Below are 14542 nucleotides of genomic sequence, written 5' to 3' on the forward strand. Positions count from 1 at the left end.
ATTATTTTCATTTTTTGTTTTGATTTTTGTATCCACCTCCATTTACAGTTCCTGCAGTTGGATCCAGAGGCAAAAAGATAACTTATTCTTATGCACTTTTAGTAATATTTTAAATGACTTCTAGATATCTCACTTGCATTGCAGCCTTGGAATCTAAAATTTCTGCTGTTTGTTTAAGTAAAGCAGCAGCCTGTACTTCAGCCTTATTGCTAATCAACTTAGTTTCTCCCAATCTTCTTTGTTTAGCTGTTGCTGCCATATCACTTTATGTTTCTTTATTAAGAGCAATGTCCTTGAATAAGATTTCTTCAACTAATGTTCCCCTTAAAATTAATTAATTAGTTATTTATTTATTGTTAGCTCTAATTTTTTTTCTATAATTAAATTTATATAAAATAATGTACCATTTTTTAGAAACTTAATTTATCATATATTCTAATCTGAGAGCTAACCCTTCTTTATCATTCAATATTTCATTAAGTGTCATTTCACCTATAATAGATCTAATAGATGCTACTGATTAATCTATTTATTTTATATTGAATATTTAAACTAGAATTTTAAAACTCATTGTTTGATATTTATTTACCTAATAATGAAATTTAAAGATTCTCTATTCTATAAACTGCTCTTAAAATACCAATAACTCTATAATAAATAACAGCATCTATTTATAAATTTTATCAAAAAATATATATAATACTTTCATTTCGTTGCAAATTAACATTTTAAAATAATTTGTTATTTTTACCTACAAATAGTATGATATTATCCTTTGTGGTTATTCTCTATTAAGGTAATTCTAAAATTCTTGTTTTCATACTTACTTATTTAACTTGATCAGTACAGGTGTTAATCTAAGTTAAACCTGAATCTACAATTTAAATTGGCTTACCAAATCTCTCAATAATACTTTTAGAGCTTTATGGTATTTACACGAATGGTTTGTCTAAATTATTTTTAAATAATAATTTAATATTTCAAAAATAAGTTTAGGGATTTGCTTGCAAAAGGAACAAAATAATCTTGTAAATATATACCAAAACAACAGCAAATGCATGGTAACCAAGCACTTAAGAAGCCAGTGCATGAACCGCAACAAACATTCATAGATTAATAACATTCTAATTCAACAGTTTTATTTTTATCAAGTACATTATAGTCTTCTGCAGTTTCAAATTCTTTGTAGTAATCTTCATCAAATGCAAGTAATTAGTCAGCACCTTGGCCATGATGGGCACTATGATTATTATGGTCAGCCATTTATATAAATATTTTATATGTACTACTTTAAATTTAAATGGATGGCTACTTTTTTTAAATTAATTTATGATTTATGCTAAATGAATTCCTCTAATTAATATTAAATAAATAAGTAAAAAAGAAATACTTAATAGCTTGATATTTATTTTGATTTTTTTATATAAACCCAATAGCATTTATTTAATTGAAAAGGAGTTAATTTTTTAACAACATATCTAATCACAATCTTCTCGTATTATAGTTTGGCTATTTAATAAACATGAAATTCGATAAAATCATAATTTATTACAAATAGAATCTAATATAATTGAAATATCTTCAATAAACAATTATGAATCAAAGAAAGGCCTAAATGTTTGTTAATATTACTTGAAAATAAATATTTTTAATTCTAAATAATTGTCGAATAAAACATTAATTAATTCAAATTCAATTTTACAATTTTTTTTATTTATAATTTTGAATATTATTTAAATTTTTTCATAGAAGTTGATAAAATTATTTTATATATTTATGATTGAAAAAATTAATAATAAAAAATATAGACAGACATCTATCTATTTATTTGAAATTATATTTAATTACAAACCTTATTATATTAATTATGTATTACTTATTTCTATAAACCGTGTAGATTATCTTCATTAATGTATTGTATAATCTACACTTACTAATCAATTTTTCTTAATTCAAAAATAAAATAACTCTTTTTATTTAAAAAATTTTTTATTAAAAGTATATAATCGATAAAGGTTAAAAAAAAACTAGTTAAATTTGGTTGATTTATGATTAAGTCTTAGACTCAATAATTAATAATAACATTTTTAAATATTTTTAATTTTTTAAAAAAATTAAGTATTTCATTTTTTAACTAATCTAATTATAATTGAATTCAATTTTTTAATGCTTAAATAAGAAACAATTAACTTTTTAAATAAATAAATAGAATTTAATTGAAAAATTTTTAGAAGAAATGTTTAGTGCGCGATTTTATTATTATAAAAGCTATATTTAAACATGAAACTAATCTACATTCTTATCAATTTTATATAAATTTTTAATCAAATAATTAACTAACCTGACTTTTTAATTTTTATTTTAATTGAAAAACAGATGCTTAATAATTTAAAATAAATAAGTCTTATTTTTTGTTTGATAATTTATGAGATTAAATTCAAAATTTATTTATTTATTAATCTCTTTTTAATAAATATAAAAATAAACTATATTCAAATTTAGAAAATAATTAAAAACTAGTACTGATAGATCTATTGATTGATTAACTGATCAAGAAAACAAATTTTATTGAAAACTCTTAATTATTAACAAAATCTCAATCTTTTTAAAGAGTTAGATACTACCTAACATGGTTTCTAAAAGTTTTATAAGTATTTGAACGTTATTTTAGTTGCTTTAAAGTCTGGATATCGTCTACTTCCACTTAGGTAGAGTATTAAGGAGTTTTTTCAAAAAATCTAAATGTTTTCTTTTATTTGCCAATATCCTAAAGTTAGAAAAACGAAGTTTAAGATTATTTTTTTGCTAAGTCTATTAACTGTGTTGGTATGACTGGCTAATTCTTTGTTACTTATTCAAAATCGTGTATTTATTAAACTATTCTTTTTAGTTCATCTTGTCTTGTTCTTAATTTACCTTATGCTTATAAAAACTCTTTTTGATAGTTTTTACCATCTAGTGCTTTGGTAGACATGCTTGGCTTAAATTATATATCTCTTTTTGACATTTCGTATTTAGGTTATGTCTAATATATTTATTAATAATCACTTTAGGCTGTGGATAAAAGATTTCTTTCATAGCTGATGTTACTTTTAAGAGTAGAATAAGGAGAATTTTACTTAGTTTATCGTTTTAGCAAACTCTCATCTACAGATATTTTATCTATCTTCATAGGTCTATCATGTAAATTTTAAGAAGACATTGTGTCTGTATTATTTTAATTAGCTAAGGCAGATGAAGGAGAATAAAATTTAAATGAAAACTTGTAATTCTAAGGAGAGGTATACTCTCTATGTTGGGAGATATTTCTTTTTGTTGCATAAGTGTTTGGTAAATATTCATAATCTTCCCATTGCTTTAAAAGAACAGTTGAATATGCAGGCATTTTCTTTTTTATACTGGCTTTCAATTGATCTATTCTAGCATTCCACAGAAATTCACCTATCTAAAATTTAGTAGTCTTCCACTCTTCCTTACCGAGGCGATTATAGTGGTCTAAATAAAGATTATTAAATTAATTTTAAGCTTTGTTGCTCTAATTTTTTTCTAATAACTCTATCAGTCCAGATTTTTTTTTATTTCCTTGATTTTCTTAATTATTGTTTTTTGATGACTAACCCTACTCATTTTGTTAATTTTATTACTGATCCTCTTCAGAAAAACTTCGATGCAATCTAAAACCTTCTAAATTGACAGCCTATTACTTCTATTAGTTTTTAAGCTTCTACTTTTTTTAATTTTAAGTCTATTATTCATTATCATCTTCAATATTCAAGCTTGATGAAGAAATATTTTCTGAGGAGAGTTTAACTTACAATTTCTTTTTATTCCTTTTTTTAGTAGAATTGCTTGTAGGGTCAAAAATCAATTCCTTTAAATGCTACTTTCTCTTTCCTTTATCCTGAGCATGCTCATCGTTATAAACATTTTATAATACTTCTTATACTTCTTTGATAGGGTCTTCTTAAAAGTTAAGTTGATTGATTTGTTAAACTAGTGCTTTAATTTTACTATCATTATTTAAACTTTCGATCTTTTTATTTGACTTATTTACTTTTTTACTATAATATTTCTAATCTCTAAGGGAGGAAGCACTCTTTTTTATTTTTCCTACATAACTAGTATTGAAAAAGGATCTTTCTTATTTATCAAAGGATCCTTCTTAAATTTAATCAATGCCAATTTACATATCACTTTTATTATCATCTTACTATTAACATATACTATTATCAGTATTTGTAAATTTTTTTAAGCTCTTGCCAAATTGGCTTTCGACTAACGTTTATCCTAAATTTGTTGTATGTTTAATTTGATCAAAAATAAATCTCTTTGGCTATTGATTATCTCTACTAATTGATAAATCGCTCTAATTCAAATTTAACTTCATTTCTCTACTCTCTTCATTCAATTTAACCTTAGCAAAAGGAGAAGGATTGAGTTAGTTTGATTTAAAGTGCTATTCACTATTTGATTTATTAAGTTTTATAGACAATTATTACTCCTACTTATTATCCTAAAAATTCCTTATTTTATTTGTTACTTAATAACGAAATAAGTTGGAATATAGAAGACCCACAGTGTTTTTCATACTATTATTAGGGATAGGTTATTTCTTATTAAAAAACCCAGTTTTATTCATATTTTATGAATTAGAATATTATTTATTTAACAAGCAATAATGAATAGATAAGTTATTTAGTTAGTTAGTTAGTCACTTACTTTTATTTTTGTTAAGCAGTATGCAAATTTAATTATAATGATTGTTTTATTAATAAATTAATCAAGATTAAATTGATAGCAATATTTACAACAGAATTCTAATAAGAAAATAATTTAATAGAAATATTAAAACTAATAAATATTAAAATGAATGAGTATTTTGAACAAATATCTATGTAAAATTTAATCAATGAGTCAACTAAGGGTTAAAACTTTCATTTTATCAATTATTTTCTGATTTAACAATATTTTTTAGAATATTAGAATGTCAGGTTAAAATATAATGCTTGACTGAAATAAGCATAGAGAGGTATGTATGCTGGTCTTGCATGTTTAATTTATTGAAATTATATTTTTTATTTTCAATCATTAACCTGTTAAAAGAATTGTATTGTGTTGAATGAATTTTATTTATTTATAGCTTTATTTATGATATAAAACTGTAAATAAATCATTAATAAAAAATAATAACTAATTTTTTTATCAAATCTATAAATTCATAAAATAAGATAGTTATATTTCAATCAATAAAAATGAGCTTAGGTATGGATAAAGCTAAAGTTAGGTACGATGGTAAGGCTATCGTATACAAATCTGATGGTACAGGAAGGGATACATATATAACCAGAAATAATGGTGGATTAATGTCTCAATAAATGTTAAAAGATATGGAATGCAAAGAAAAAAAGCCTGATTTTGTCAGAATAAGGTTAGGATCAAGCTACGGAAATAGGAAATCATTACCAACATTAGGTGATAAATTTGTTCATTATCATTCTGATGGTACTGGCCGCGATAGCTATATTGGTTGGAATAATGGAGGTAGAACTAACGTGTATAGTAAGTAAAGTAATACAGAAATAAATTTCAGAACAACACTTCGTACCTACACTAAAACTCCTTCTTAAGCAACTTTCTTTTCAAGCGCATCATATTCTACTCAGCCAACCTTTGATTTCACTAATACTAACTTTTATTTAAATCCAAAGTAACTTTAAGAAAAAAATGATCTTCACAAAAGATAAATTGAATCTGCTAAGAGACTTTCTAGGCCAAAAACTGCGGTAGGTCCTAATTAAAGGCCTTTATTTTCAACTGTGAACTCTCGCTATAGTTATTATAATCCTATATAAACTCAAAAGACTGTTTGTTGATAGATCCTTTACTGAATAAATAATAATAATAATTTAATATACCCTAAAATTATAGTCTACATAAATTTTTTAATTGCTTGTCAAGTCATTTCAAATGCTATGAATTAAGAAGTTCTGAGTTAGAAAGAAGTTCTTCAATAAAAAATAAATTTATTTTAATTAAGGCTTTAAATAATATTAAAATCTTATTATATAAATTAGAAAGAAGTTAATATCAATCAACAAAAGTAATTAAATCATAAAATAAAACTCTTTCAAAATCTCAAATTAATTTACTTACATTCCTTTGTAATAAATGTTTTTTATAAAGTTTTTATTCATAAAATTTTAATTGAAAAACTTTTATATTAGGTAATTAATGCTTGGATTTTAGTTTAAATTTACTTACTTTTATTAATAAACATTTTGCAAAAAAAAGGAATATTTACAATTAATTTATGATTAGTTATTTTAATTGAAATTATCATAATTATATGGCATTTTTATCATTCAAAAGCTATATTCTTTATTTTTTAGTTAAATAGTATTTTAAATTTTATTAAAGGCAGTAAAATAATTTCTTTTATCTTCTTATTAAAATTTTTTTGCATTTTTTTTGTTTCTATCTATTTAAAAATTTGTCAATATTAAGAATTTATCATTAAAACTTTATATTCAAATAAAATTTAATTTTAGAAGTAATTAAATAATCAAATATATTAAGTGAAAGCACATCTCTCATAACTTTATGCTAAAAAAAATAATTTTATTGATTTTAGATCAAAATATTTTTCTCTCTTAAAAATTCAAATTTATTTTAAAATTATCACTGGGTTTAGACCCAAGTCTTTTAAATATATTTTTTATTCATTAAATATTATCTAAGAACATCTAATTTTTTGTTTAAAGGAATTAAAAAATTGAAATAAATTTATTAAATTAAAATTTGATAAAAATCAAATTGAAATTATTTTAATTTTAATGATTATTTAAAGGTTTTTCTTATTTCGAAATTAAAAATCTAAAAGGATTTTTTAGTTAATTCAATTAAAAATTTAGTAAAAAAGCTAGACTTGTGTATTTATTTGCCTGTCTATTTACTTAAAATAAATATTAATCAAATAATATATTTGAATTTGATTAAGATACACACTTAATTATTATATTTAAGCTGTAAATTTTATAAAACTAAAACAGGATGGATATTTATAGAATAGAAGATGAGCTATATAAAGGTTTTGATGCAAAAAAGGAAATGCGTGAACAAAAGATAGTGAGTTAGCTTAAAAATATTTTTTTTCATTGTAAAAAAAAGTGTTTTGATTTTGGTAGAGAAGATATTACTGATAAAGAAAAACAATGTATGAATAATTGCTCTGAGATTATGATTAAATAGGTAATACCTATGACTAAATAAATATACTTTAACTGAAGCGTACCTTATAAATTAATCTATCTTAATTATATATAATTTAACAAACCTATATTAAAATTAACTTATTATTGGATTTAGTTTTGTATTATTTACTTTTTTAGTATTGCTTAGAAATTTCTATAAGATAAAAAATTAATACAAATATATAAAAAGTATTTGTGATTTTTTTTGTTATTGATATTTATTGATTAATTGCTTAACACATTCTAAAACTAATAAATTAAAAGTAATTTTAATAATTGCTATTTTTATAATTATTTTTGAACATTTAATTCTATTAACGAACACATAGAAAGTATTAAAAATAAGAGTTTAGTTAACATTTTACTAAGCAATAAGTTTAAATCATATTTAATATAAGTCATGAAATCATTTCTCTGTGCATTTAATTTTAGTAGAAAAATCCCAATATCAAAGTTTATAAAGGCAGAAGAAAAGCTGTAAATAAAATCTAAGATAAGTCAAAATGTAAATAAAAATGAATAATCAGATGAGATAGAAAAGATGGTATGCTTGCTTATTTTTGTATTATTGATTTTAAATAAAACATTTGATAAAAGGCTGAACAATTTTAAGGAACTAAAACGATGAAATTAGTTGATAAAATTATTGATGAATAGCTAAAAAAAGGTATTTTTTTTTTATTAAATCCTTATTAATTTATTTTGCATTTCTAAAGGATACAATATGGATTAAATTTTGTAAGCAGCTCAAAAAGGAAAAATAATTAAGTAAACAATTTTTTTTGTATTATTTTAAAATATTTTAATTAACATTTTTCTATTTTTAAACTGTAAAAGTGATGATTTAAAAAAGGCCTTCCAAACTGATGCTGTGAAAAGTGTAAGCCTTTTTTATCTACTTTCTTACTTATTATATTTTATATTTTTATTCCTACTTAAAATCAACTTATTATTTTGCATATAATTAGGAATTAGTAAAGTTAAAATCATAAAAGATGGAAGAAGAATTTAAAAAACTTTAGTAATCAAATCCAGATTTATATAAATTTATATAAACTAATACTAATAATCAAAACTTAAAAAAAGGAGAACCTTAATACTCACATGCTAAAAAAGATAAAAAATAAAAGCAGGATTAATAGATATAAAATAATACTAAAAATAATAATAATAATACTAATACTAATAATAAGAAAAAATGAATCTAATTATATTTTATAAAAATTAAACTCTTAGTTATCATTTAAAAATTATTGTTAAATATTTATAAGATTAATTTGCTTTAAATTAATAGATTATTCGAGGTTGTATTAATCAGCATACATAATTTACTTTCAATAATTATATAGAAAAATTGTTTAAATTAGATTATCAGATTATATTATAATTTAAAATTTTAACAGATGCTCATTAAAATAAAGTATTAATTAAATTCTATTAAAATTATCTAAGTGATTTGAAATAGTCGAGAATTGTAGAATATCAAGTTACCATTTCTTAATTACTTTCTAGAAATCAGCTTTGTTTGAAATGTATCTTTTATATTCTAATAGAACAAAAGAAAAATTCAAGAAATTCTAATATTCTAAAATTGCTTTCTAAAAATCAAATTTTTTTCGCAAAAAAAAATAATTAAAAATATTTAAAAATTTAAAAAAATTATAAAATAAATAACTTATTAATTACGTGTTTCTTAAGCCAATAACATTCATTTGTTAAAAGCATTAAATTACAATTTTCTTCTGCATATAAATTAAAAATTTAAATACCCTCTCAAAATAAGCAATCACAAAAAAAAATAACAAATCAAAAATTAAAAAATCATAGAATTCTTCTAAAATTCAAAAGAAAAAGTAAATTTAATAGCAATGACTGAAGAAACTCAATTTGATAATATTTTTATGACTGTTATGTAAAACAAAAAATCTATTGATGGATTTTTTGAGTCAGTATATGGCTTTTTGAGAAGAAATACTGACTTCTTTACTGACTAGTAAAGAGCAGAAAAAGTCATCACTGAATAATGCAAAAAATAATATTCTCTTTATTTGAATGATCAAAAATAAAAGGAAGCTAAGGAAAAAGAAAAAAAAGAACGCGAAGAAGCTAAGAGACTCCAAAGAGAAAGAGAACTTAAGGTATAATAAGAAAAGGAAGAGTAGGAAAAGCAAAAAGTTTAAGCTGAAGCTGAAAAGAAAGTACAAGCTACTACTCATATTTCCTCAAATAAAGCTTAAGAAACTGCTGATGATAAAAGTGCTCCAGTTGAAGGTGAAGAAGATGATGGAACTCCTCCTCCCTATGGTAATTAATAATTCTCATTCTTATAAATATTAAAATATTTTATTTTTTAATTAAAACCATTTTTTTAATTGTAGGTAATGGTGGAAAAACTGAAAGATATATTTGGACATAAACTTTAAATGAATTGCATATTTATATTCCAGTAGCAAGCACTATGAAATCAAAATTCGTTTAAATTGAATTTTCTATTAAGCATCTCAAGGTTGTTATTGAAGGAAAGAGCTTTATTGATTAAGATTTCCCAGAAAATATTAATGCCTAAGAATGTCTCTGGACTCTTGAAGATGGTGATATTGCAGGATATAAAGGTAAAAAATTAATTTTTATTAATAAACTATACAGAATAAGTATCCTGTTAAAAAAAATGATTGATTTATATTCATTTCTTAAAATTAAAAGGCAAATTAATTCATTTGAGCATCGAAAAGTGGAAAAATCAAATGCACTGGTGGGAATGTGCCTTATAAGGAGACGAAAAGATTAATACCAAGAAAATATCACCTGAAAGCTCAAAGCTCTCAGATTTAGATGGTGAAACTCGTTCAACTGTTGAAAAGATGATGTTCGATATGAGATAGAAATAAGCAGGTTTACCCACTTCTGATGAATTAAAGAAGCAAGAAATGATGAAAAATTTCATGAAGTAGCACCCTGAAATGGATTTCTCAAAGTGCAAATTCAATTGAATAAAAATTTAATTTTATTTTGTATATTTGTTAAGTAATTAATTGTATTTATAGTTAAAATATTTTAAATAAAATAAAATCATAAATACTTCTTTTCATCATATTTATTGCTAATTTAACAAATCATGGTTCATATTTTATAAGTAAAAATTCATTTATTATTTGACTTTTTGTGAATTTCTGCCTACATATTAAAATATTAAGGTTAAGAATTAAAGTTATTTTAAAATTTAATTCAAATGTTAATTAAAAAATATATTGATAGAGTTAGATAAAATCTTATTTTTAAATTTAAATTTTAATACTTGTCCAAAAAAAATGATGTTGTAGAAAAAGTAATTTTACAACACTTTAAGAATTTTTATCTCACCTTTACTGTTATTCATAAATGCTCAAATTGACCTTAAAGGATTATTAGAAAGATAAAGTTTGCAATATTTAAGTAATCTGTTCATAAAATGTGTAAATCTCTAAACTTTGACACTTAAATTTAAAAATGTCATGCCTTTAACAATCAAAAAAGAATATAATCTTCTAAGATAATTTTAAGGTGTGAAAGTTTCTTGGATTTATTCTGTTTTAGCAAATTTGTATAATATCTTATTTAGCATTTAGTCTCTTAGACTAACCATAATATTTTATTATATTTTTGAATGTTGTTAAATATCTATTTATTTATTTTAATTATTTTTAGTAATATAATTATTGAATTAGAAATTTAATTAACACTAGATTGATTTTTTATTAAAAAGGTAAATTTGAAGAAATTATTGAAAATAATAACAAATTATTAAGGATATTCTTAAAATTTGTAATATATAAATAAATTAATAAATTACATAAGTAATTAAGTAAGTAGAATATACCTAAAGTCTAAAATGAACTTATTAAAATATTTAACCAGAATTAGGATACCTAAACAAAGATATAGAATTTTATTATTAACACCGTTTATTGGAGGGGCTTTATATTACTAATCTCAATATTAATAATATAATTTTATGAGGCAAATAAGAGAAAGAGATTTAACGCTCTCACAAAATGCCTCATCAGTTTTTTCTGAACATAATATGGAATATTCTAATATGATAGATATTTCTAACTAAAGCTAATTAGATTCTGAATAATTTAAAGACTATTTTACAATTATTTACTCAGGAGATTTGTCTTAGTTTAAATTGATTTAAGAAAATATTGAAAAAAAACTGTTTAGCTACAATTTAAAATATTTATATTTGGTCAATATAAATTATTATGAAAACAACAAAAAATATTTAGAATAATATTTAAAATTAAACCCTAAATAGAACGATTTAGTTATTGCTCATGGTAATGTAGAATCAATTGAAGCTGACCATGTTTATTGCATTTTGAATGATCACTTAGTTTACATGTAAAATGTTGATGATAATAATTTTAACTTACTTGCTTAAACTCTCTCTTTGAAAATAAATAAAGAACTTGAGAAAATATTCGTAAAATAAATAGATTTTTGACATAAGAATAATTAAAATTAAATACTCAAAGATTAAACATCCTATTGATTGCTTGCTTATCAAGATATGTTTTTTATTTCAAAAAATTATTAGCTTTAAATAAAGAAGTATTTTATATATAATAAGGTGATAAAAACATTTATAAAAATTATTATTGTATTTTTGTGTATATTTATTTAATGCTTTTGTGTAAGCTATCAAAAAAGATAATCAAAGATTTTTTGTTTAAAAAGGAAAATAAATTTAATTGTTTTTTCAATTTTTTAGTTAAACATTTCTAAGGTTTTATGGGATGATTTTCTATAAATCTTTAGCTTTGTCTTGTAAAAGCTCTTTTCTTATTTCTAAATATGCTATCCTTTGCTGTTAAAGCTTCTGTCTCACAGTTTTAGCATACAGATCAAGTTTTTGTCTAAATTATTCAATCCATTATTATTTTTTACTGTAAAAAGTTGAAAGTTAATCTCTATTTATAGCCAATGTTAATAGCTCTTCTTTTGTACTATCCAAAGGTTACAATTAAACCTATTTGCTGTTATTTATAATTTAAGTTTTTGGAATAGGTGCCCAAGTAACTTCATTAGGCTTTCTTTAAACTAAAGGAACATTGATTTTTAAATAGTCCATAATCTAATGATACATAATAGAGCAAAGAATAGAAAATTTTTTTGTAGTTATATAGTTTTCGATCATTCTAATACTGGGATCTAAATTCTATTCCCAAGGTTTTATCAATAAAGATGGTAAATAAATTTTTATAAAAATATATATTAGCAAAAGCATTTTAAATCTAGGAGAATCAGGAAAATTGTCAATATTAATTAGCCTTTAATCGTTTTGATCAAATTCAAGTCTGTCAATTTCAAATTCAAACAAATAAAACTTTTTTTATAAATAAATAAATAAATTTAAACTTAAATTGTAATCATTTAAATAATTTACTGGGTTATTTGAGAAGTAGCTATTGTCATAAAACTTTTTCACAATAAAAAGGCTCACAGATTCTGGTATGTTATCAATAGTTTTTGTCATTTCATCGAGAATAGTATTGCACTCCTCTGTATAAGCATTAAAACGTGATTCTTACTCTTTGGCATTAAGCTTTTTAACAACTAAATCAGTTATGTCTTGTTCTTTTTTGCAATTAATTACTATTTATTATAAGGCTTTTGTTGAAGAGTTAGTTAACCAAGGTAAAGCATCTTATTAAGCTTTTAAATAATCATTTGAAAACTCTTCCACCTCATATTATTTAAATTGTTTCTTTGATTTTATAACTTCTTGTTTTAACCACCTAAGAAACAATACAACTTTACAAATTTTCTTTCTGAAACGACTTGTATCTACTTTTCTTGGTTTTTGATTAGACATTTGTGTTCTTGTTTTTTATGAAGGCTAAGTATTTTATATAGGCTAGTATTAGTTTTATATATATTCAGATGGTTCACTAAAATTAATTTATTAATCATTTTAATTAGGATAAGGCTATCTAGATGGAATTCCTCTATTTTAGTAATTAAATCTATTATCTTAATACTAAGGAATTTATTAACTCTACTGCATATTATTTAGAGCTTTTTCTTTCAGTAATTATTTTAATAGTTCTTCCAATCGATTTTCATTTTCATATTTATTTTATTATGGAGGAGGAGGAGAATTTTAGAAAGGATAAAAAGGAGGTGGCACATTTTAAAATGGCTGTTGAGGAGGCTGTAAATTTTAGTTAGGATTTTACTGGTTCATTTAATTCATTAACATCATCATCATAGGATTCATATATGGGTTCATCATCATTTATTGCATCTACATCATTTAAAATTACTATTACTATTACTAAATTAAAGGGTTGATCTAATTTTTCTAGTTAACAATAGAGCCAATTTCTCTTCTTAAATTTTATATTTCATTCATCATCTCATACTCTTTTTCAATATCTCTAAGTTTTTAGCTATAATCAGGTTAAGGAGCTTAGCTTTATTGATTCATTTAAGCATTTCTACTCTTATCTAAATTATTTGCTAACTAAGATAGGATTTCATTCTGTTTGTCTAATTACTGTTATAATAATTTGGCAACTTAATCTGACTGTTCTTATTTAGGATTAAACTAACTATAAGGCGGAGGCTATTAGTAATTATATGATGGATATTGCTAAAAAGAAGGAGGTGGTGGTTGAGGAGGATAAGGATTTCTATTATTAGGCAAAATATTTCTAGGATTAGCACTTGATCCTCTAATTTAAGGAATGTCATTTCTTTTATTTTATCCCATTTATATTGAAGAAAGGTTACCCATAACATCACCTCCTTACTTCTAAAGAAGTGGCTGTGAAAATTAGTCTAATATATCTAATTCATCGTATCTAGATGTTTCGTTGGATAACTAATTAGTTTTTACATTTCTATTATACCCATAATTATAATCTTGAGGATTAGGATATCTATTATATTTATAAGCAGAGTAACCTCTATTTGATACTAAATTGTGTCCAGCATTTTAAATAGCGCTATAATCTCTACTATAATCCTTATAACCATTACTCATTTAATCCAAATTCAAAATAATCTTACAAATAATATTTGAATTCTATTTTAAATTATAATTTATTTTTGTTTATAGTTTTATTTAATTTGCTTTTTTTATGCAAAGCTGTATATAAGTAACACTGATTACAAATATTATTTACCATATAAAAGGATTATCAATAATTAATTACTTAATTTATAAAAAAAGTAAACATTTTTTATATTATTTACCTAACATCTATAAATTAATAATGAAAGCTTAAGTAAATATTTTACAAGCA

The 14542-nt window shown here is 22.3% G+C and overlaps 7 protein-coding genes across 7 annotated transcripts; 4 read left to right on the forward strand and 3 right to left on the reverse strand. All coding sequences in view use genetic code 6, as the record gives it.

Moving 5' to 3' along the window:
* Positions 1 to 7: 7 nt before the first annotated feature.
* On the reverse strand, positions 8 to 1263 carry TTHERM_01093710 (SPFH domain/band 7 family protein; the record flags this gene model as incomplete). The annotated part of the gene is made up of 5 exons (XM_001030368.3): positions 8 to 323; positions 405 to 525; positions 590 to 667; positions 752 to 949; positions 1041 to 1263. 5 exons carry the CDS (start codon positions 1261 to 1263, stop codon positions 8 to 10), a joined length of 936 nt encoding a protein of 311 aa, XP_001030368.2.
* Positions 1264 to 2596: 1333 nt separating this feature from the next.
* TTHERM_01093720 (hypothetical protein) lies at positions 2597 to 4639 on the reverse strand (the record flags this gene model as incomplete). The annotated part of the gene is made up of 1 exon (XM_001030369.1): positions 2597 to 4639. The coding sequence occupies one exon, from the start codon at positions 4637 to 4639 to the stop codon at positions 2597 to 2599; it is 2043 nt and encodes a 680-aa protein (XP_001030369.1).
* A 613-nt stretch (positions 4640 to 5252) lies between these two features.
* Positions 5253 to 5873, forward strand: TTHERM_01093730 (hypothetical protein; the record flags this gene model as incomplete). Its single annotated transcript, XM_001030370.3, has 1 exon — positions 5253 to 5873. The coding sequence occupies one exon, from the start codon at positions 5253 to 5255 to the stop codon at positions 5871 to 5873; it is 621 nt and encodes a 206-aa protein (XP_001030370.1).
* A 1777-nt stretch (positions 5874 to 7650) lies between these two features.
* On the forward strand, positions 7651 to 8452 carry TTHERM_001093749 (hypothetical protein; the record flags this gene model as incomplete). Its single annotated transcript, XM_012800521.1, has 5 exons — positions 7651 to 7794; positions 7848 to 7917; positions 7967 to 8018; positions 8088 to 8130; positions 8219 to 8452. 5 exons carry the CDS (start codon positions 7651 to 7653, stop codon positions 8450 to 8452), a joined length of 543 nt encoding a protein of 180 aa, XP_012655975.1.
* Positions 8453 to 8845: 393 nt separating this feature from the next.
* On the forward strand, positions 8846 to 10240 carry TTHERM_01093750 (nuclear movement protein; the record flags this gene model as incomplete). Its single annotated transcript, XM_001030372.2, has 3 exons — positions 8846 to 9554; positions 9629 to 9862; positions 9954 to 10240. The coding sequence occupies exons 1-3, from the start codon at positions 9119 to 9121 to the stop codon at positions 10238 to 10240; spliced, it is 957 nt and encodes a 318-aa protein (XP_001030372.1). The 5' UTR covers positions 8846 to 9118.
* A 1001-nt stretch (positions 10241 to 11241) lies between these two features.
* On the forward strand, positions 11242 to 11736 carry TTHERM_01093760 (hypothetical protein; the record flags this gene model as incomplete). The annotated part of the gene is made up of 1 exon (XM_001030373.3): positions 11242 to 11736. One exon carries the CDS (start codon positions 11242 to 11244, stop codon positions 11734 to 11736), a length of 495 nt encoding a protein of 164 aa, XP_001030373.3.
* Positions 11737 to 11991: 255 nt separating this feature from the next.
* Positions 11992 to 14454, reverse strand: TTHERM_01093770 (hypothetical protein; the record flags this gene model as incomplete). Its single annotated transcript, XM_001030374.2, has 2 exons — positions 12679 to 14454; positions 11992 to 12618 (listed from the first exon to the last, which is right to left on the reverse strand). The coding sequence occupies exons 1-2, from the start codon at positions 14278 to 14280 to the stop codon at positions 11992 to 11994; spliced, it is 2229 nt and encodes a 742-aa protein (XP_001030374.2). The 5' UTR covers positions 14281 to 14454.
* Between the last annotated feature and the right edge of the window lie 88 nt (positions 14455 to 14542).

This window comes from Tetrahymena thermophila (genome assembly GCF_000189635.1).
Source record: "Tetrahymena thermophila SB210 genomic scaffold scf_8254106, whole genome shotgun sequence".
Lineage (NCBI taxonomy): Eukaryota > Ciliophora > Oligohymenophorea > Hymenostomatida > Tetrahymenidae > Tetrahymena > Tetrahymena thermophila.